This window comes from Myiozetetes cayanensis, unplaced genomic scaffold, assembly GCF_022539395.1.
Source record: "Myiozetetes cayanensis isolate MyiCay16 unplaced genomic scaffold, myiCay2020 scf32, whole genome shotgun sequence".
NCBI classification, from domain to species: domain Eukaryota; kingdom Metazoa; phylum Chordata; class Aves; order Passeriformes; family Tyrannidae; genus Myiozetetes; species Myiozetetes cayanensis.
Window position 1 is genome coordinate 527,106 of NW_026087544.1, and position 23,089 is coordinate 550,194.

The following is a 23,089-nucleotide window of genomic DNA, read 5'->3' on the forward strand; positions in this document are numbered from 1 at the left end:
GGTGTGCCCCCACTGTGGGGCTTTGAGGGTGTAAGGGGCTGGGAGCTGTCACCCTTCACACCCGGCTCACTCTCTGTGGGTAGAGAATGTGGTGGCCTCCAGGCTGGGACAGAGGCCAGCGACAGGTCTGAGAGCAAGCTGAGCTCTCTGGAGTTCCATGACTGTACTTCTGAAATAAAAGCGTTTTCTGTGTGATGCACAGAGCTGGCTGGGGTGGGTTGGTCAATGGCCTGGTTAACCTGTGCCAGCAAGTGAGTGTCAAACAGGTCAGCGTTCTGTGTTACTGGAGTAACACCGAGCCGAGGACAGAGCTTTGATGGTGGTGGTGGTTCTTTGTTCGGTGTTTGCTGCTGTCTCTTACCTGATCTCTAACACTCTCCCTTTCCTGTTGCAGAGAGGTGGATTCGGCCGTGGCCGTGGGCAGCCCCCGCAGTAGAACCCCCTGCTCATGTTTTGTGTATAATAAAAGAGGTGAAAATGCCACTGGGTCCATCCCTGTGTCTCAGTGAACTGCATAAACATCTCTGGAGCAGAGGGTGACTCAGATGTGTGGCACGTGGAACAGCAGTGGGGGAATGAGTTATGCTTAAAGGAAAGGAACCTGTTGGGTTTGGTGGTCCCTGCCGGATGTGTGGAGGTGATTCCTGGAGGAAGGTGGAGCCCTTTTCCCTCTGCCCGGGATGATGGGGATTCCCAGCGATGGCGGGGGGGACACGGACGGGAGGGACACAGCCCGGGGGCGGGGCGGGGCCGCCGCTGCCGCCAGGTGTCGCTGGGGAGCCAGTGCCGGTGATCGGTGACGGGACGGACGGACAGACAGACAGACAGTGCCCGGGGTGTCGCCGGGGGCAGAGGGACACACGGACGTCCCCCGGTGCCTCAGCGCCCCCTGGCGGCACGGGGCGGGCGCGGCCCCTGCGCCGTTCGCGTAACGGGGCGGCCCCTGCGCCTCCCGCCCTGGTCCCGAGCGGCTCTGGGGCCGCGCTGCGCCCTTTGCGTAGCGGGGCATCCCCGCCGCCGTTACGCCGTTTGCGTAGCGGGCGATTCCCGGAGCGGTTACGCCGTTTGTGTGGCGGGCCGTTCCCACAGCCGTTACGCCGTTTGCGTGGCGGGCGATTCCCGGAGCGGTTACGCCGTTTGCGTGGCGGGCGGTGCCCGGGGCCGCAGCGGCAGCGCCGCCCCCGCCCGGCCGCGCTGCGCCGGTTGCGTAGCGAGCCCCAAGATGGCGGCGCGGTCGTCGTCGGCGGAGGCCGGAGCGCGGGCGGCGGCGAAGGCGCGGCTGGAGGCGAGGGCAGGGGTGAGGCGGGCGAGGGGCGGCAGCGCGTAGCGAGACCCACAGAGCGAGACCCACAGAGAGACTGTCGCGGGTGGGCGGCCCCCCCGCGCCCCCCCGTCCTTCCCCGCCCGGCGGGTCCCGCCCTCCCCCGCCCTCCGGGCCGCGCGTCCTCCGGCCCCGCCGCCCCCGGAGCGGAGGATGATGAAGCTCAAGTCCAACCAGACGCGCACCTACGACGGGGACGGCTACAAGAAGCGGGCGGCCTGCCTGTGCTTCCGCAGCGAGAGCGAGGAGGAGGTGAGGGCCGGGCGCGGGGCGAGGCCGGGACCGGGACCCCCGAGCCGCCCGGGGTTGGGGGGGTGCTCGGTCCCAGCGGGGGGGTGTTTTTAATAGGCGTAATTAAGCGTCACTGGGGAAGTTGGTGCTTTCCCCCTGGACTATTCCTCCCCGTTAGAGCCGGGGGATGCCTCGGGGGCGGTGGGACAGGCGGGGGCAGCGCGGGAGGGGGTTTGGCAGCCGAGGGGACCGACCACGCTGGCACAGCTTCAGTCCAGCACATCACATGAGGTGGGAGAGGAAACCTGACCTTGGATTTATAAAAAGAAACTGGGATAAAAGGGGACTGATGGAGTGCCAGAAGTTGCTGTCCAGAGAGCTTGGGAGGAAGTGGGAATTAAAGGTGGATTGGTTGGTTCCAGAGCGGCCGCGTTGCTAAGGGGCTGCATTGTCCGTGCAGTCACAGAGACTTCACTCTGATGTGCAGTTTTGTACTGTTCTTTATTAATACCTTCTACAGTGGGCTCGGGGTGCTCAGAGCAGTAACGCTGCAGGTCTCCCTTCTGCTGCTGCGGGAGCCAGGCACACACACTCCACTGCGTTTGCTGTGCCCGACTGAGTGGCTGTGCTAAAGTCTTTGTTCTCCTGATTATCATATTTGTAGCTACAGGAAATCTGAAGGGAATGCAGACAGTTCACTGGAGGAAAGGCAATTAGCATACATCCAGTTATTATTTAACGTGAAGGAGGCTGCACAAGCCCTTTGTAGCTGTGCTGGCGTGGTAAGGAGTGTCAGCATTTCAGCAGAAATGGTCTGAAACTACAGCTATGTGTTTGGTGCAGCTTCAATGTAGCTGGTCCTTCCCATGGGCTCTGAGGAGATTTATGGTACTTTGAAGTAACTGTGAAGCAGAACATAATTGTGTTGTGTGACAGTGGTGGGGGTGCTCAGCACAGGTGGGTGAGGGTGTCAGGGTGTCCTTGTGCTGTTTCCCACAATTGCTGAGGCAGTTTGGAGATTCTTCTCAAGAGGTGGAGGCTTGGCCATGTCTGATTGCAATGTGGTTGAGGGCAGAAATGTACTTTAAACAGGTTGTAGGCAGCCTTTGGTTGTGTGTTTTATTTTAGCACACCTCAGTTGGCAGCATCCAGCTGATCCCTCCACCTGCTCCCACCCCTGGGAGCTGCTCTCAGAGCCCCCAGGTGTGTTGAGGACTGGTGTCAGAGCCCTCAAAGTGCTGCCACCCCAAGTGTGGCAGTGTCCCAGTGCTGACCCGAGAGGGTTGAAGGAGGAAAGTGAACTCATTCCAGAGGCAGCTGGTGTGGGACAGGTGCTTTCAGCAGGCCCAGCTGTCAGGGTAAGGCTGCGCAAGGCTGAGCTTTAAAACCATCTCTGTGTTAGTTGTGTCTCTGCCGTGGTCTGCAACGACCTGCGGTGGATTGAAGAATCTCATTTGATTTCAGCTGGTCCAGTTTCAGGCTGGAGTTTCTAGGTGTGACCTGCAGTAGAACAGTCTGCCTCTGGTTTTACAGGCTGGGGGAGCTGGCTCCTGGGCTAGTTGTGCTGGATCCTTCCCAGGGGTCTCTGAGGCTGCGGGTGAAGCTCTGGGCAGGTTTTTGTGCCCAGGGCAGTGGAGGTTCTGGGTGAACGTGGTGTTGTCCCTGGAGCTGTGGGCACTGTGGCTGTGTGGCTTTGTCCCCTCGTCCCCAGTGACATCGGGCGGTGGCTGTGCTGCCCTGGGACACCTCGGGGAGGGAGCACTGGTTGCTGTGTCAGTGCTGCAGCCTGGGCTGGGGCTTTTCCTCGGGATGTGCCCTGTGTGTGCTGTTGGTGAGGAGCCACAGCAGGAATGAGGCAGGGAGGGACAGTTCTGTCCCATTCCGAATGCGCCTCCCGAGGGCTTCGCGCAGCCTTTCAAGGGCCACGTTTGTGTGTGGTGCCTGTGATTGAACTCTGAGCTGAAACTGCAGCCTCTGTTCTCACCTGATACACCCCTGCTGTGGGAGCTGCCCAGCAAGTGGGATTGTCACAAGTACATTTAGGAAGGTTCTTATCCAGACCCGCTGGGATGGACTTGGTGCCCGGATCCTGTGCTTGGCCTTGGCCAAAAGGCCGAGGAGCCATTTGAGTCAAACTTGGATCAGTGATCGAAGTCAGCAAGCAGGACACCTTGATCTTTAGTAATTTTTCTTTCTAATTATTTCTTAGGTTAATTCCTATTTGTTGTCACTTAAATAAACTTTGAGAGAAGGCAACTTGTATGCACTCACTGCTGCCCATGTTTTCTGACACCAAGCAAGGTCTTACCTGTACATGTTTAAGTAGATAGTTTAATGTGGCTGTGAAAGACTTCTTGGTCTGCTTTTGGAGAATAATGCTTTCTTATGCTGACATATTTTATTATTGATTGCTTCTATTTAAATGGAAATTGGGATCTATTTAAAAGGTCTCTCCAGGGAGGGGAGAAAGAGCCAGAGCCAAGGCATGTACATTAAAGGTCTATTAAAAGCTTACTGTTTGAAGAGAGAAGAAAAGAACCATGTTTTGATAAATAAACTTACTGTATTACATAAGATTTTTCCCTAGGACTGGCTGTTTCTGGTTGCTGTTTCTTTTAAGTGCTTAAGAAACAGTAGAACTTTGCTCTTGCCTTTCTTCCTAATTTCCTCCTATGACTTGGAAAAGCCCAGTTTTCCCCTGTTTTGAACCCCTAATTAGTTCTTGAATTAAACAAGTTTGTCAGTGAAGAAGAAGAAATAAGAGAAATTCTGTTTACACTTACAGAGGAGGCTGCTTTCTTCTGTTTAGGTGTTTGCTCACTGACTCTTCACTAATATATTTTTCTTTGAAATCCTGGCAGTCCCTGGAGATTGCTAGAGCAGCATGTCCTTGGTTCGATGAGACATTTGCAAATAAAGAGTCTTAACAGAGAAATGCTTTGTTTCTTTTTTAGTTTTTAAGTGATTTATTTTTTCCTTATGCTGCTGGAGGTCGCACATTGTCTCTGTTTTGCATTTGGAAACTGCTACTTTTGGGCATGAAAGAAACTGGAACGTTTTTGGAAGACCAAGCATTGGCTGAAAAGATGCCTTTGTTACATATTCCTTTAAAAAACAGCACAGGGAGAATTCATTTCAACATGAATCTCAAATGGAGCAAAAAGTGCATTTGTGACTTGGGCTGTGTGGACAGCCCCTGAAATGTGTGTGATTTCCCAAAGCAGGAGCCATCTCCTTGGGCAGGAGGGAGAGCAGGGACAGCAGCAGGATTCATTCAGAGAGCGGGAACAGACTTCAAAGGACCTTTTGGCAACCGAAGGCCAGGGCTCTGTTTCCTTCTTTTCCCATGGAGTGAACTCCCGTGAGGAAGGAGAGTGCGGAGCGAGCTCCCGAGTCCTGTGTTAAGTCTGGAATCAGCGATGTCCCTGCCACTCAGTATTGCTGTCAGGGTGTTATTTTTACATAACACACGTATTTTCTGTGTAGCCCAGCTGTTTCCATGAGGCAGTGTTCCAGAAAGTGTCCCTAATGCCTTCCTGTGCAGCAGCAGCTGGAGCTGTGCTCCGTGTGGGATCTGACAGGGAGAAAAGGCCCCGTTGGGCTGTGAGTCCGGGGCAGCGGCAGGTCTGAGCAGGCCCATATTGTGTCTGTGAAAGGACAAGCTGCTCGTTAACCACGGCTGTTTTTAAAGACTTTTTGGAGGAAATGCCTCGGGAAGAATAGGATCCGGCTCGGTCATCTTTTCTGAGTTGTGAATGAATGGAGCTGAGAGAAGGGAAGTTTCACCCAGGGGCCAGTGCCCTGCCAAGCCCTGCGGTCACCAGAGTGGCCCCACGGCCTCCCTGGGAAAGCCTTTGGAATGCAAACGAACCTTTTTCTTCCGAGCTCTTCCTGGGCCGGTTTTACTCCAGCTGTGATGTAACACAGTGGAGCTGAACCACGGGGTGCTCCTGGGCTATCCTTTGTGCTTTTGCTCCACTATTAACCAAGAATGGCTAAAAACACTTGAAGTGCTTCACTGCTGGGGTGTAGGTGAGCCCAGCATCACAGGATCATCCTACTTCCCATGGAACATAGTCTCAGAATCCCTGTTCCGATGGCTCAGCTTGGCTGTGCTGCCGTCAGCTACATAAAAGGGTTGTGCATGTGGACACAGATGCTGACAGCCAGAGTCCTGTGGGCTCTGTAAAAGGCCCAAGTACCACTTCATGGCTTTTTTTCCCTTTCCTTTTTCAAAAAGGTAGTTACAAGCTAGCATTCCTGCTGGCAGAGGTGTGCCTGGACAAGTTGTGTAAGCACTGAGTGGTCACCAAACTGGTTTTGACAGTCAGAGATAGGCTCTGGGGTTTGGGGTCTCTCTCTGGGAGTGCCCCTTATCAACCCTCAGCCCCTGAGAGCAGTGGCTGCTGTGCAGGTGGTTCAGCTGCTCCGGGCCCGGCCCTGCCAGGGGAGGCAGGGTGTAGATAATTTCTGTGGTTCTCTAAGCCATAATTTCTCTGGAGGGGGAGCACTTGGGATTGTGTTCCTTCCTCCCCGGTAAGAGCAGGCAGTGGCTCTGGAGTCGCAGGAGCACTGTAGTAACAGTAACACGACCCGTGGTGTTCTGCAGCCAGAGCAGCAGCCTGGTTCCTGGTGATTTATTATTGTTATTCTAAGCAGCAGCCTAAAAACCAACAGAATCTTCCTTATTTTTTCCTCTCTGGTTATAGGACTGTAGGTGTGATCCAAATGCTTGAAATGACTTGAACTTCTTCCAGTTCACCTCTTGCTCCCGTTCCAAGACTTGTGCTTTACTTTTGTCAAGTTCTGTAGTGTGAATACCTTCCCCTTCGCGCTTCCTGCCGTGAATTTCCCGCCTCCAGTTCCTGGGTACCACATTGTAGGTTCAATCCCGTTATCCCACAGAACCTGCTCCCGTGTGTGTGTGGAAATAACACAAACTATCCTGTTGAGGAATGGGAGTGCTCCTGTGAGGACAGGCCGTTGTGGTCAGGACAGGGATTTCTGTGGCTGTTGAGGGTGTGTGTTCTGGTCCCAGCCCTGGTCCTGTGGGGTGCAGGGCTGGGGTGGCCCTGCTGACCACAGGCTGTACTTGCTCCCACCATGTGCAAACTCCGGAATGTGCCCGGAATAGCAAGAGGGTGGGAGAAGCCCTCCCGAGAGCCTTGGTGTGTGCCCGGGACTGTCCTGCCTTAGCAGTTTGGCAAAGCACGTGATTTGTTGTAGTGCAGTCGAGGCCATGTTCCTGCTGGGGAAATGAGATTAATTTTGCACGGCTTTGCCAGCGCCCGTGTCCCTCTTCCCCTCCTGCTCCTCCGGAGTGCCAGTTGTCAACCTGTGCTAGTGGTTTGATGTGGTCAAATGGAGATCCCACTCTTGTCAGACAGAAGAGCATTAAGTAGACTAATGATTACATTTGGGGATTGAGAGAATAGTTGTTAATTTTGAGTAAAACATCCAAGCTGTTTCTTATGCTGGATGCGGCACTGGCTCTGGGATCTGCCTGGCCATGGGGCAGTCGGAGCAGTGCTCCCGCAGCTCAGCTCTGAGAACAGACTCGTGCTAAACTGAAACTTTCAGACAAAGGCAGATTGTACAGGCAAACCTCACAGTCAGCCATCTTCTGCTCCCGGCTCCCACAGCCTCTGCGGCAGCGTTTCCTTGCAGTCTGTGCTCTGATCAATGATGCTGAAGTGGGAAATGAGTTTAAATGTCGGGAGGTTTTTTGCTTTAGTTGCTATGCAAATTACGTGATTTATGGCTCAGTGTTGATAGAAAGCATGAAAATATTGATAGAAAACATGACAATATTGAGGGAAAGCCTGAAAATATCGAGGGAAAGCCCGAAAGGCAGTGCAGGGGCTGTGTCAGGAGCCAGCAGCTATGGATGGGCTCCTGGCAGCAGGAGGCTGCTGGGCCAAACCCCCGGATTTAACATCTTGCCTGCTGTTCCCTTGCTGGCTGCCAGCTTGGCGGGCCCAGGCTGGCACGGGTGGGTAGCACTGGCTTTTCTTGGAAGTCTGGAAGGTTCTCAGCTCATTTTCTACTCATGCTGGGGCCCAGCTTCTAGCAGGGCTGTGGCCCTTTTAGTCTGCTGAAATTCTGCTGCAGAGCCTCTTTCGAGGAATCGTGTTCCTTACGGTGTAGACACTCTTGTTTTATTTATAGGTGGTGGTGGTTGTTTAAATCCACCACAGCATGAAAGATCCTGGGAATCCCTCTGCCTCTGTTTTGCAAAAAGCGAGTTGATTCTGGTTGCGCAGGTTTCGCTTCGCAGAGCCCCATTATTCGTGAGTAAAAAACAGAAGACCCTCTGTATGTGGATACAACAGATTTGTGTGTGAGTAGTTAGTTTTAAGGTCAGCATTATGTATTGGGGATGCCCAGATTTATCCAGGGGACAAACTCTTTTCCCCTTTTCCTGTGGATCTTCTCGCTTTGTGTGGCGGTCCAGGCAGCCTTAGATGTCTCGGTGCGTTTCCCATTTCCTCCTGGCAGAGTTGTTCCTGCTCAAGTTTGTTTGCATTTGTTTGTTGTGTGCAGCTTTGAAGGTTCTTGCCATGAGGTTGCAGCCCTGCTCTGGGCTGAGCCCCTGCTGATACTTCAAACTTGGCTTATTTTTCTAACCTTTCCTTGAGTGGGAGTTTGTGTGTGAGAGCCACGGCAGGGCCACCTCCTGCCTGCCAGAGAGGCTGGTGTTGCTCATTTCCCTGCTTTGAAATGACATAATTGTCTTTCAAATCTCAGAAAACAGAACTTGGCCATGTGACGTGATACCTGCAAGTGCTTTTCCCAAAAATCTGCTAGACTTGGCTCCAAAATCCAACTCCAAAATCCCTGCTAGGCCAAGAGTCTCAGTAGCCATCTTAAATACAGTTGCCTGGCTGGTCTAGTGGAGGGTGTCCCTGCCTATGGCAGGGAGTGGAATGAGATGGCCTTTGAGGTCTGCTCCAACTCAAACCAGTCTAGGATTCGGATTATAACAACCTTTTCCTTGATCCCTCTGAGTGCACTGCATGTATGGGGACACAGGGCTGGTGTTGGACGTGTGTTTTTTTCCAACACGGCAGTGTCTCCCCCTTGTTTGGAACTCGGCCCCTTCGTCTTGGGAGAGCTCATTGGTAGCAATATCCTGTTTGAAGTTGTTTTAAAAGAATGACCTTGTAGGGCTTGTTTCCTGCCCTCTCCTGATGTGATTTCCTTTTTATTAAACAGGAAATAGTCTGATTACATAAAAGTGTGAGAATGACAGGTTTTTCCTTCCCAGCGAGGGTTGTTCATATTAATTCTATTCAGAAAATGCTCAACTGCCAGAGCAGCTGAAGTTAATTTACTTTGCCTCAAACAGTTGTTTACACCCAAAAGTTCCTCCTGGTGTGTTGCTGGGGCATTGTCTCAGCCCGAGCAGGTTTCCTGGAGCACTCTGTGCCCAGGGTTCCACAGCAGATCCTTGTTCTCACGACTGGAAGGTGGCAGGAGTTCAGGGGCATGAAGTGTGCTGTGTGAGTTTCAAAGATCTGGTTCTGCAGCTTCTTTTAATCTTTTTTTTCCCTTTGAGCTGGAGCTCTGAATTGCAGTCGGAAGTGGCAGAGCTGGTGCTTCCTTACCTGGCAGCAAACGTGCACTTGAAACGGCTGTTCCTTCTCTTTTAGCTTTGTCCTCAGAATCACCAGCTGACCTGCAGTCAGGAATTTGAGTCCCAGCTGCCTTGTGGACAGCGCTGGTGATGAGTGAGGAAGGAATAACTATCCAGGACTGTACTCCAGGAGGTTCGGTGGCAAACTGGAGGTGGCTGGGGATGGCCTTGCAGTGCTGGCCCAGGACTGGCCACTGTCCCGAGCCTCAAGGGCTCTCAGGATAAATGAAGTTTACATTCCCTATTTAGGCATGGCTTACTGATGGCATTTTACATGGACTGGATGCCTGGGGAAAGGAATTCTGCCTTCCTCTTGGAGAGGGCTGAAAACTCAGGATGTCACTATAAAGTAAATGCTGTTCCCTCACAGCCTTGGCAGGCAGGGACCATCCCACTTGGAATTGTGGAACTGAGGTGGCCTTTGCAGCCTCATTCCTTTCCAGTATGAGTTTCATCCCATGGATTGGGGAATGCTCAGGGATATAGGTGGGGTGGCTGAGTAAATGATGCTGCTTCTTGTGTTGCAGGGTTGAGGGGTGAGTTTGGCTGAAGCAGGAAGGGGGAGGCTTTGAGACTTTGTTATTGGTGGGATCCACAGAAAACTGATGATTACAGGAGTGCTGACACTTGAGAGGACCAAGGTCAGTTCCAGACATGGAAAAGGTTGGCCCAGCAGTTACCAGAGCATTGGTGTGACCCCTCTGCAGTTTCTGCTGTAAGCTCTGCTGCTCCTGGTTTGAGAGCTGGGGTTTACCTGCCACAGCTGACCCTTGTCTTATGACCCTGGTGTCTTCAGGCCTGTTGACCCCCCTCTTTTGTGCTGAGCCAGTGGGGATGGGTGGCCCTGGAAAATGAAAAATCACTCTGCTTGGGTGGTCAGTTGGCAGATGAGAATTTTTAAGATAAAAGAACTGGGAAGCCTTAGAAATCCCGGCTTGTTTTTGTTTCGGAATTTTAATTTTGAATTCTGTAGGTAGATTCCTCTTGATAGTTAGTGCAAATCTTTTCATATCCTACTGGCAAATCAGAGTTTCCCCAGTAAAGCCTGGGATTTCAGTGTCTCGCAGTGTAACTCCGCAATGTCTGACACTGTTACAGCTGGCCTGGAACCTAATTGGACTGGTATGCTGGAAAGTTTCTGGAGCAAGTCGCTTTGGCTCTGAGCTTTGTGCCAGTGAAATGATGAAGTACAGCAGGATGACTCTGATGAACAAGCTTTGTTTAAAGAGCTGGGCAACAGTATTAGTTTTGTTTTTAGTTTCCATCTCTGCTCATGGATGTGTTGCAAGTAGATTTAATAAGCTCAGTGTCTCGCTATTCTTTGGGACAGTCTGTAGCTGGTTGAGAGCGTCAGTGAGCGTTCGTGTTGCTGGAAGGTGGCAAATCAAAACCTGAACTTGTACAGAGCAGAAGTACACTGGAATAAAATGTGGTTCAAGAAGAACTGCCACAAAGCATGAGTATGGCAAATCCCTCCTGGGAAGGGAGTCATGAAGCATGAATATGGCAAATCCTGGGAAGAGAGTTGAACCATTTTTCTCATTCACAAAAGTCTGTCCTTCTGTGCAGCCTAGGGGATTTTAAGTGGTTTTATATAAGTTTTTATTTTGCTTACACCTCACTGAACAACTTCCTCTAAACCAGAAGTACCCGAGTGCTGGCTCCAGAGCCAAACTCCTGGGTGCCTGCTGCAAAAGAAGCAGAAAGCAGGGGGCTGAGAGTCTCTGCTCAGACTATTGCACATAAACACTGCGGTGAGAGTTCCCTGATGTGTACGTGTTGTTGGTGACAGAACTGCAGGGACAGGCAAGGCCAAAGGTACCAGGACAATTAAATCAAGGTACCTCTGCAAAGGGTGGAGGTGCTGAGCAGCGTCTGTGTGCTCCTGCTGTTGCACGAGGCGTATCCTGCGCTGTCAGGACTCGGCAGCGCCTGAGCGTCGCAGTGAACTCACACCATGAGTATGTGGTGCTGTGTCCAATGTTTTGCTGTGCAGAGGTGGGGAAGCAGGGAGAGGCAATGGCTGAAGTCCCGAGGAGTGTGGGAGTGCCTCAGTGCTCATGGAGTTTGCACAAGGAAAAAGTGGAGTATTGGCATAGGCTGGCCTTGGGTCGGTTGTGCTGGGGGGGTGAGAGGTGGCTGGGCTCTGAGAGGCAGCGCTGCCCTGGTGCCCTGTGCTCACCCGTGCTCTGCTCCCCACAGGTGCTGCTGGTGAGCAGCAGTCGCCACCCGGACCGATGGATTGTCCCCGGGGGGGGCATGGAGCCCGAGGAGGAGCCCAGCGTGGCCGCTGTGCGGGAGGTCTGTGAAGAGGTGAGTGATGCCGGGAATGGTGCCCTGGGTTGTGGGGGGTTGCTTTCAGCGCTCTTGCTTGTTTTCCTTGAGGTGAAGAGGGATATGGGGTCACTGGTGGTATCCCCATCACACATGGGAGCAAACTGGAGTCCTAAATAAAGCAAGCGTGAGAATGTAATTAAACCTCTTAGCTGGAATGAACTTGTCCTTGCCTGATACCTTTAACTGAAAATAGGTAAAATTCAGCTCTAGGCACTTCAATGCCTATGAAAATATTCTCTGCTTTGTTTTCTGTGTATGAAGAACAGTTTCTTAAAAGAACTTCAGCTGTGCCTTTGTGGAGCTGTGTAGTACTTCGCTAGGAGGTAGAAAAAAGCCCTTATGAGTCACTAAAGACACTCCAAATACAGGGACCTTGGTCTGTTTTGGTCTAGAACATATTGTGATGTTTATGTGAATAAGTGAAATTGGCTGTAAGTTACCAGCAGCAATTCCTGAAGTGTGTATGGGTTGGTTGGCTTAGTTTTTCTTTTTTCACTTGAACATGTTTCAGGAAGGAGATCAAACAGCAGATCAAACACAGATCGATGGGCTGTAGGAAGAAGGCATATTCTTCTTTTAAAGCTGGAAGAGCAATCTTTTTCTTCATAAGAAATGTAAAGGCAATAAATGGCAGTTGACTGCATTGTATATAAAGCATGTCTTTAGAATTTGCTTCTGAATATCAACAAATTGGAGAGATGCTTGTGTTCAGAATGATTATAGATGGATGACCAAGTAGGTTCATGGTTACATAAGGCAGGATTAAAAATGATTTTGAGAGGGTTATGAATCTTTGTGCTCTCTGCAGAACAGAAATCAAGAGCTAATTGATGGGACTTGGGAGGACCCTTCTCCTGTAGTTGCATTATTGAAATGTCTGGTATATGAGGGTTTCTCTCTCAAGTATTTGGAAGCACCTGCTGCTGTGTAACAAAATGCTGAATATTTGGGCTGTTAGACTCATCGAATGTGGCAACTCCCAAGTGGTGTGTTTCGCTTTGGATGTTTTTATAAACTAGCAATTTATCAGAAAGATACAAAAGATTATACAGTCAAAGTGTATTTTTTTCAGTGTCTTTAGATCCCTCTAGTACTGGGGATTGCTGCTTGCAAATTTTGTTTCCAGCTTGTAACACAGCTCCTGCTCTTCCAGTAACTCGGCAACCTTTCAACCACATAACAAGCCAAAGTGAGTGTAACCAGAACAATAGGAATATTTTTAGCTGCAGACTCCTGCTTTACAGCCCAAGTGTTATTAATAATGGAGTGATTTGATACAGAAGCCCAGGGTTCATTCAGGAGGTGCATGGCTTCACCTCTCGGTCCTTAAAATAAACGTGTCTCACCGCTCCCTCCGCGGGCAGCAGCGCTGGGGAGAGCCGCGCTCTTTCCATGACAGCCGCGGCTGGAAGGGAGCCTTGGCACGGCTGCCAGCGCAGGAACTGGTTTGGGCTGGCTGGGATAATCCCGCTCCTCGGCTGGTGTTCCCTGCTCACGTGGCCCGCTGCCGACTGGGAGTGTAACTGAAGCCGCGGCAGCCTGGCAGGGGTGAGTCATGGCCAGCGAGGCACCCCTACCCGACCGCACCGAACGGCACTCGGAGCGCCCACGGCTCTGCTGGGCACACACGGCCCTGGCTGCTGGGGGAGCTGCTCGTGGAATTGTCCCCAGCCTCAGACTCCAGGAGCTGTTTGCTGTGGGAGGGTGTTGTTGGAACAGGAATGCTGGGAAGGATCGGAGCACCCACCTCCCCAGCTCCTGCTACTGGTTTGGCAGTGCTGGGCAGCTGGTGTGTGTGCCAGCTGGGAACCCCTGCTCTCCCTTCCTTGTGAATCCAGGCATTTTCAGGCTGGTTGGAGCCGAGGCTGATTTCTGAGTAGGTTTGATGTCTTTGCTTCTCTCCTGGACAGACGTGTCTGTCAGGAGGGCACAGGTCCAGTCTGCTGCTCCTGTTGAGAGAGGGAAAATCCAGTTTCCTCCATGTCAATGAGCACAAAGTAATTTTTGTTCTGAAAGAAGGTGGTTTCCATGCTGCTCAAAGCTGGGGAAGAAATGTGTGGAGTTTCTTCCCCTGACTTTGTATGCCTTTTCCAGTTTTTAATAAGAGCCAGTTGGAAGAGCTGTAAAAACTCGTGACCCTGCATGTTGCTTGTGGTCTTTGAAGATGACAGTAGGCTGTCTCTTCTCAATTCATTCTCTTTTGCATGGTGTGCAATTTCTTTTCAAACGACGCTTCCCTAAACGAAGATCTTTAACTTGTCCATTCACTCTTTTAATTGTACCTTGTATGTGTTTGAGGTTATCCATGTTATTACTGGGATAATTGTCATCTAAAGATCTAGGTTTTCCCTCTTCCTGACATTCCAAGTTTTAGAAGACTGTGCTGAAAAAGAAATGTTGATTCTGAGTGAAGGCTGTGATCACTCTGTCCCAGTTTGAGTCCAAGTCCTTGTCCTAGTTTGAGGTAGTCCTTATCTATATTAATCTGTGCCAGCACAAGTATTAAAGTAGACAGGTACCAACACTTGTCATGCTCACTGTGGTCTGCATAAAATTGGAAGTGACTGGAGTTCTTGGGCATTGTTTGTGGCAGAGTGGCAGTAGACAACATGCCAGCTCTGAGTCAGAGCAGCCTTTTAAGAATAAAACCTCTTGTTTCTGACAGATTGTTGGGAAATTCTGAAATCAGTCCTGCAGAGCTGGGAACTCCAGGTGTGTTCTGAAGCTCACCTTCTAGAAAGTGTGTGGCCTTTCCAAACAGGTGTTGGTGCTCATGGAGTGTATTTTTTGCTTAGGAATAAGGGGGTTTTATGGGTGTGAACAACTGGTGGAGAACATGGTGTAGAAATAGATGCTTTAAATTAAACTTATTACAGTGACTTCAAAGAAAGCCTGCACACTCATCTGTGAAACCCATTTCATTTTTCACTTAGAGCATCTTTCACATCCTGACCTTTAAACGCTTAGTAAATGTCAAATTTTATAAAATTGCAGGAGTGGTTGTCATGCTTTCTTCATGGGAGTCAAAAGCCAGATAAGTTGTGCTTGATCCTGAGATCAAACAGGCAATTGATGCCAATATCAAAATGGTCCATTGTGACAGTAATTCGATCTGGTTGCTAAACCTTTTTTTCCCCTCCTAAACATACTTTGTAAATAATCTTTACTGTTTCATGTATTTTGTTAGTGTTTTAGAATACAAATATTGATATTTTTCAGTGCTAAAATGCAAAGACTTTTTAAAAATACTGCAGGGACCAGGGATGAACGATGAGATGATGGCCTTGAACTCCTCCTGGAGTTAGTCATACCCAGTGCAAGTGGTGGCCCAGAGTCACTGTCCCCTATCCTGTGTGCTCAGACTTCACCAAAGTGAGTGCAGTGTCTGAATGTTCTTCTCTCTGTCGTGGTATTTCGTTTGTATTTCACAAGTGTAGCAGCAAATACTGGCGTCATGCAGTACAGAGTTAGATGAATGAGTGTAACCCTCTGTGAGACACAGCAGTGACAGCACAGTTTGCCCAGCAGGTCTGGAATCAGCGTCCTCCGAACGTGTCTAAACTCGCAGTCCTCGTGGGTGGATTTACACCTTCAGTAGTGCAGGTCTTAGAGCAAACATTTGGGTGTTCCACTACAGTACTCTTGCCCAGCAGTAATCTGTAGTAGATGCAGGCTTTGAGCCTAATAGAGCAAAGTAAAATAGCTGAAATTCCAACCCACATTTTCCTTAGCTCAGATGGAAAGAAATAAAAGCTGTCCTGAGGAACAGATGGTGTTGCTGCAGGCTGCTTTTTGCATCTGACCCCAACTTATTTTCAGCTTTGAAACCTGAACCTGCTGTTCTTGGATGTCTTCAGTAATTTTTCTTTATTAAAACAAGTTGTTCCATGAGCAGCAGAACTAGTAAAGCTTCATTTCCTCCGGATTTTTGTTCCTTGTCCTGAGCCCCAGCCCACCCCTCTGGGTGCGGCAGTGGTTTGAAGTGTGTGCTGCTCAGGCAGCTGGCTGGGCTCTGGCTGTGGCTGATGTACTCTTGCCAGAGCTGCCTTTTGCTCCAGCAAGGCCTCCCCGAGCCACTGGACACTGATTTGGATCAGCAGAGCAGGGAAGAAGCTCTGTGTGTCCTCTGTTGTGCCTGAATGTGCCTCTTCCCAGGGAATCCTGTCTTGTGATTGCCTTGTTTTGTTTCCAGACCTGCAGATGGAACAGTTGGTGCTGGTGCTCTCCTAGCCCTGCTAATGGGCTCAGTACCCTCCTCCTGGGATGCTCCTAGGATCCTCCCTGTAATTTGGGGATAACAGCATGGGCTCCGTGTGCAGCACTTGCAGTGCTTGGGGGAAACACGTGCCCAAATCAGTTGTGCTGCCTCTGCCACGCTCATTGTTGTGGCCCAGGAGGGCAGAGGATTCTCAATCCATTTACTGTCGAAGAGAAAATTCCTGAGTTGTCTGTTGCAAATTAAGATTTAGACCCTGCTGCAGTCCTGGATGAGCCTGTGACTGTGCTTTAGCTCTCCAAGAAAATGCTGTTGGCCTATAGGAAAGGAGGACGTGTGGAGCTTGTCCAAAGAGGAGCCTATGAGTTCTGTTGCTTGTTACCAAGCTTGCTTTGTTAGTGATAGCAGCTATTTATTTTCTCAGGTGTCTTGGGCAACTTTTGTGTTAGAAACTTGTGTGAGACTGTGAATTCCACTGGCATGTCTGTTTGTTCCATTGTACAGAGACTCTCCTGTTGCTGTGGGAATATAGTGCTTTATCAAAGCTTTAGGCCTGACAATCCTGTCAGTCTGTGTTCAGTGTCCTGTATGTTGTCTTTAAAATCCTCTGTAGCAGAAAAACAGGCTGAGAGAGGCATTGGTCCCCAGGAGCAGTGGCTGATGTGCTTTGCAGGCTTTGGTACAGACTCGCTCTATAAAATCAGCACAACGTTTGTTTGAATCAAACCATTCATGTGGCCATTTAAGCTACATGTGATAAGGTCTTACATGAAACAAACCCTGGTGCTTTTTCCAGTTGTCTGATGATAATTCAGCATGATTTCCCTACAGTGCATGGTTGCCTTGGCATCGTTTTTTGTGCCTTTTTGGGTGAATGAGACCAGGCAGGACAGATTAGGAGGATCCTGGTTTGCAGACAGCGTTATTTCCATCGTCTCCCTTTACCAGCACAGAAGGAAGGGCTCCTCGCCTCCCTCTACTACTTCAAGCACAGCTCTAGAGCTGGGGATAAACTGCCTGGAAGGCTGGTTGGGCAGGATTTATCCTTAGTTTCCAGGCTTGCTAGTTGCCTGGAGATAAATTTATTTCTAGTCAGGCTTGCGAGTTCACTAAACCATCACAACAACATCCTGGCTTTTGGTTCATTGCCTATAGGTAAATATGTAGAGCAGAACTTCAACAGCCTTCTCTGGGAACCAGTGAAGAAAAGTGGCTTAAGACAGTTGTTTGCCAGAAATATTTGATTACGCTTCACCTTTTAACACATTTGTCTGTGTGGTGTGAAGGTGGAAGCCTCGTGTTCCCCCCTGTGTTTATTGCTGGCTGATGGACATGGCTTAGCTAAAAAATATATCCCAGTGCTGAAAGCATTCCTTGAGGGAAATGTGTTTGAAGCATTTGCCTTCCAGCTGCCTTGGGAGCACAGGTCAGCAGCCCCAGTTTGCAGGGAGGTGGGATGGTGGGATCACTCCCCCACAAAGGTCAGGCCCCGCCATGTGCAGCCAACACTGACCTTCACAGAATGCTGTTTGCTCCAGAAATAGCTGCGTGGGTCGGAGTCCGTGGGGCACCTCTGGGCTGAGCAGGATGTCAGAAATACTGAGGAGACAATAAAGTTTGTGTCCAAAACCAGCTTAAAAGCTTCAGTTGAAAAGCTCCTTCCTAGAAGGAGAGCTCAGTGAGTGCATTACCGAAAGGATTTATGTATCTGTGTGACTGTTTGTAGTGGGGGAGCTGCAAACCCTTGGCTCCTGGGGCAGTTCCACAGCAGGAGTGAGATGTGCTGTGGCTGGATTATTTTGTACCTGTGTACGTTCATTCAGTAGGCTGGAACCTAACCAGGAGTATCTTCCCATTAATGAAAGTTCTTCCTTTCTGAAGGCACGTGACTGTACAGCAGCTGGTCAGTAGGACAGAGAATTTGTCTTGTCATTAACATCACCCAAACATCTTTTTTTAAAAGAAACAAGAAGCCTGACATAATCAGATCCCTGTATCCCATTTGCACTGTTTCTCTGGTCTGCCCAGGGTGTGTTCCAGCTGCTGGAGACACAGCTGACCCTGCTTCCCAGTCGTGGCTGGGTTGTGTGCCAGGCTGTGCAGGTTGGTTCAGACCTGTTGGGTCATGGACCAAAATCTTACCTTTCTGTAGTCAAAAAGGAGGGACTGTGAGGTTGGGCTGGGGTTTGCACGGTGCAGCCCCGGAGAGCTGAGGCGAGAACAGCTGTGAGGGGAGTGAGCAGGTGCCAAGAGGGACACCAAATGTGATGAAGTGGCAGATCCTCAGTAGTATTCAAATAGACAGAACTGTCGCTTAGATCTTCTCTTGATTTGTGTCTCTGCTTGATTCAAGAGTCCTATTTCAGTGTGGTTTGTGTTATATCCCAAATCCTCTTGTTCCTGCTGCTGGGGCCACATCACAGCATTGGTGTGTTTGTATTGGCTGGTTTCAGGTGTGTGCAGGACACCCCTGAAATACCTGGGAGCTGTCATGTTGCTCTGAGTTATTTTCTTAAAGTATAATTTTGAAGAGGTAAAACTGCTAAACCCCGAAGCCAATATTCCCTGTTGCTCAGGCTGTAATAATCTGCAGAGGAGATTCTGGTCACGAGGAGTGTATTGGTATGCAAGGAGTAACTCCTCAAATATTTCTTCTTCCTCTAGATTGAATTCAAAGTTGTTTGAATATAGGAAAACAAGATAAAAAATCCTGGGAATGCATGGATGATTAGAACTCGGGATACATTTCTGTCTCTTATGTTGTGACTGTGTTGGTTTAAGATGAACAGAATTTTAGAGCATTTGCTTCCTGTCCTAAGGAACTGGTCCTGCACAACAAGTAGAAAACATGTACTGAACTGTTGTTAAAGCGTGTCTCTTTTCTCTTTGAACTTCCCCTAGGCTGGAGTGAAAGGGACGTTAGGAAGACTAGTGGGAATTTTTGAGGTAAGTTTCAGACATCAATGCTGTGAAATTTTGTTGCAAAAATTGTCTTGGAGTACCAGTGGCTCGGCAGCGTGTTGTGAAGTGAGCTGGGGCTTGTCTGGAGGGAAACTTCAAAGTTCCCTGTAAATAAAAGCTCACACTGATGTGTTGAGGGACTCTACTCTGATCATTGCAGTGGGCACTTCAGCTGAAATCACTGGTGATAACTGGTGTAACAGTGAATATTCTCACCTTTCTTGCTGTGAAAGGCCACCCCCAGCCAGGGAGCAAAGTCCCTCCTTCTCTAGCACCCAGAGGGGCCGGTGCAGTGTTTGTGCTCCCGTGGGGTGCACAGCCACGCCTGGTGGGTGCTGGGGAGCTGCACAGTCAGCAGGTACCAGACACAGCTCTTCTCTCCCTTGTTCTGCCCCTGACTCTGGAATTTCAGAGTTGTGTAAAAATCTTCCCTGTGTTTTTTTCCCAGCTGAGGAACTGATTTCTAAGCACATCAGTCCTCCAGCCAGTTCCCCACAGATCAGGAACTACACTTTAGGGCTCCAGTGCCTAATAATATTTTCAGACTTCTCATTTAAAACACAACAGCTTTTAGTGGCTACAAACAAGCTGTAGTGGCAGGAGCTGCACCCAGGCTTGTGGGGGGCAGTTTGCAGTCCTGCTGCCCAAAATGCTTTGTTGTTACTCTGTTCCCCTTGCCTTGCAGAACCGGGACAGGAAGCACAGGACATATGTTTACGTACTTATCGTCACCGAAGTGTTGGAGGACTGGGAGGACTCTGTCAATATTGGTAAGCTTTGTGCTCGCTGCCATGAGCTGATGCAGACAAACCATTTCAGCTCAGCATCCATCTGGGACCTGGAATCCCTGTGAGAGGGCTTGGGAAGGGTCACAGTGGTTGCTTGGGAAAAAAATTTGTGGTCAGATTGAAGCTTTTGTCACCTCTGTGGCCCAAGAGAAGCCAAATAACTGTCCAGCTGTCTCTGCAGCAATTTTGCACTGGAAGGTACAAGGCAAAGAGCATGAAGAGCTGTCCTGTCTGAGACTAGAGGAAATATATGTGGGCAGTGTGGGTTAATCATTCCCTGTTATCTTTGAAATCTGTGTATTTAAACTGGATTCCCAAATGGAAATGAACCTGTTGTTCCCAGGAGGGATTGCACTGCAGCACCTGGAATGTGACTCTCCTTAGGCTGAGTATGGAAGGGGTTTATGGGAAGAGCTGTCCTCAGGAAATTGAAGCTCACTTGCAAACTGATAGAAATTGGGTGGTGGTTGGTATGTGTCATGGATTGTCTTAAAATGAGTATCTGACTTGAATAGAAATTGCAGAAATAGCAAAATAAATGGGGGAGTTAATTAGGAAATGCAAGATAGGGGATGTACTGCCCTAAACAAACTCCTGTCCTGGGGATGGGAAGCCATCAGTGTGAGGTTGTAGTGGGAGGCCCTCGAGATCAGAGAATCCCAGGAGGAATTTCCCAGTGCCTTTGTGCTGCCAGTTTGCTCACAGTGAAGTGAGTCCTGCAGCCCTGGTGCTGTGACAGAGAATGACAGCTCAGGAGAGGAATGTTCAGACTAGAAAGGACAATGTTCTGTTGCACTCACTGATGTCTCTCTTTGCCCCCAGGAAGGAAAAGGGAATGGTTTAAGATAGAAGATGCCATAAAAGTTCTGCAATATCATAAACCAGTGCAGGCCTCGTATTTTGAAACCTTGAGGCAAGGCTGTCTGGCCAACAACGGCACCCCAGTCATGACCACGCCGTACTCCGAGAGCTCCGTGTCCGACATCAGATGACTGACGACGTCCCTGCGAGAGCCATTTCCAAACCCAGACTGAGACCTGGATTTCCCTCCCCTCCCCGTTTCCATGCCTCCTCCCTCACACCAGGCATGGGCAGCCGCCTGGGGCAGAGCAAGTGTTCAGAGTGCTGCGATTTAGTGCAAGGTGGGATTTTTTTTCATCGGCTTTTTTTGCTTTTTTGGATCTGTATTTTGTAAAATACATTTTGTGCATGAAGTGCCCCTTTCCCGGTACTCCGCTCCACGGCCTGGAGGCTGCCAGCCCCGCCTCTGCCTTGTGCTCTGAAGTGTCCCAAGTGTCCCCTTCGTGTCACCCCAGCCAGAGCCACTTTTTTTTTTTTTTTTTTTTTAATTAAAAGACTTCAATGTGAGATCAGCTCTTCAAGTCTTAGTCTGTACTGTAAAGTGCTGCTCAGACCCATGTGGGGGTCACTTGCAGCACGTCTGTATAAACTTTTTTTAGATGGAGGATCTAACATTTTAATTTTGCGGGAATTTTTTTAATCCTGGTCTGCTTCTGAAAAGAAGGGTTCATAATTAATCTGTTTGCCTTTTGTTCTGTTTTTTAAAAATACACATTCTGTGACAGTGCTAGTGGCTGGGCCAGTTTACTCCCCATCCAGTATCTCCCGATTTAGTGCAGTGACACTTGAAGTTGAGGGCAGAGTTCGGATCACCTGCAGACATCCCTGTGGCCCCGTGGCTTCTCCGACAGCTTCCGCCAACGTTTCTGCATCTTCATCAGAATGAAACCACAAGGAGTCGATCTTTAACCCTTGGCCAAAACCAAACAGCCTCAGCAGCGCTACGATAGAACCCGGACTGCGTCGTCTGCAGTGGGAGCTGGGGCTGCACAGGGGGTCAGACAGACAGACAGACTGGAGCGTGGCTCCCCAGTGCCGTTCCCGGTCCTGCTGCGTTCTGCTCGTGTCTCTCTTGTCCACATGCCTTACGCCGTGCTGAACTGGAGACTTGGAATTTGTGCTAAAGCATCGGAGCGGACTCGCCGAGTGCTGCTGCGTGAGCCTGCGGTCGGACAGCCAGCGTGTCCTGGAGAGAGGTCCTGGGGGAAACATTCAGGTGTTGAGTCTCTTGTCCTGTGGTTCTGCAGCACTTACAGTCGCGCGTGGAGCGTGCTCGGAGCGTGCCCTCTGTGACAGGTACAGCTGCCTCGGGCAGCATTCCCGGGGGAGCACACCCGGCTCGCAGGAGAGCTCCCCGGTGCGTTGGCACACTTCACACGGGGTTTGTTGTTTTATTGCTGTAAGTTTCATGCTGTCTTGATTTGCCAACAGTGTTGTCTAGTTGGGAAATAAAATGGGAAGGGTTGGGGCTGGGGGGTGGGTTGGGACAGGTACAAGTTTTGGGAGGGGCATTAATTAATCCCTGGCTTGGGACAAGAAGTGGTTGCTGAGTTCAGTAACTTCTCCTTTGTCAGAGCAGAGCCAAGATGTGAAATTAAATCTGCAGTGCTCTTTTTTTTTTCCTTTTTTTTCCCTGCTCTTTATTTAACAAAAAATATTCTAATAAACACTTACTGTTCCGGAGTTTTCTCTCTTCCCGAGAAGCGCTTACAATATGAACATCTGATCAAAATATCCATGGAGCCTGGGACAAGGGGGAATGGTATCCTTGCTGGTTTGGCAAGAAGCTGTTCATTTTAAGATCCTCTTCTGTTCCTTTCCTTGTTCTCCCTGCTTTCATCAGTGTGGAGTAGCAAGGCCAAAAGCAGTGCCAGCGATCGCTGACATGGAAAACCACGCGTAAGGAACAGCCCATTATTCAAGGAGTAGCTCAAACCCGGGCATCTGGAATTGAGCCTAAATTACACCAGTTCAGCTCACTTCAACTTAGAGACGAATGTACAATCCTTTCTCACTCTGTGCTGGTCAGCCTGAACCAAACTCTCAAAGGGCTTGAATATTCTATCTGGAAGTGTACAAGAAATTCTGACAGTCACTGTCCCCGCGCCCTGCGAGGCACCTGACTCAGCCGTCTACTGCCTTCAAGGAGTCTTGGTCTCTTCTGTACAGATTAGTATGTTGGAAATGCTTTGCAACAAAACAGCTGGTACTCCTGAAAGAGTAACTGCAGTTTTAATATCAACAGCATGCACACTTTTGTTTTTAAACTAAAAATGTTTTTACAGGGCTGTTAAACTGACAATTTAGGGTAGAATATTGTTAATGACTTGCTAATGGCTTATTTGTTTGGGTCAGAAAAATAAATTGTGCCAAGAAAGTGTTTTAATGTGGCATGAATTGATGCTGTTACACCACAGAGTGGCTGATGTTATGCCTTGTAACTGGAAGTGGCTTCTGGGGCAGGAATAGTCTTGACTGAAGAGATGCAGATCTCAGAGCAGGCCTTAGCCCCGTGCTCCCTGAACTCTCCCTGCACCGCACCATTCCCGTCTTTCTCAGCATCTGAGGTTCTCTCTAGAGCTGGTCCAGCTGCACCCCCCAGCAGTTGCAGTGGTTTTATCCAAACTGGTGTTAGTTGGTTTGGGACTGACTGTCAGTGCCTGTGTGAGGGACAGAGGACCTGCTGGGAGGGCGGTCCCGTGCTCTGGTTCTGTAGCCTGGGCTGGTGCTGCTTGGTC

The 23,089-nt window shown here is 49.8% G+C and overlaps 1 protein-coding gene across 1 annotated transcript; it reads left to right on the top strand.

The window, feature by feature from the left end:
• Positions 1-1,211: 1,211 nt before the first annotated feature.
• NUDT3 (nudix hydrolase 3) lies at positions 1,212-21,815 on the top strand. The gene is made up of 5 exons (XM_050327195.1): positions 1,212-1,573; positions 11,391-11,501; positions 18,643-18,687; positions 19,388-19,472; positions 20,313-21,815. Exons 1-5 carry the CDS (start codon positions 1,475-1,477, stop codon positions 20,480-20,482), a joined length of 510 nt encoding a protein of 169 aa, XP_050183152.1. The 5' UTR covers positions 1,212-1,474; the 3' UTR covers positions 20,483-21,815.
• Positions 21,816-23,089: the final 1,274 nt, after the last annotated feature.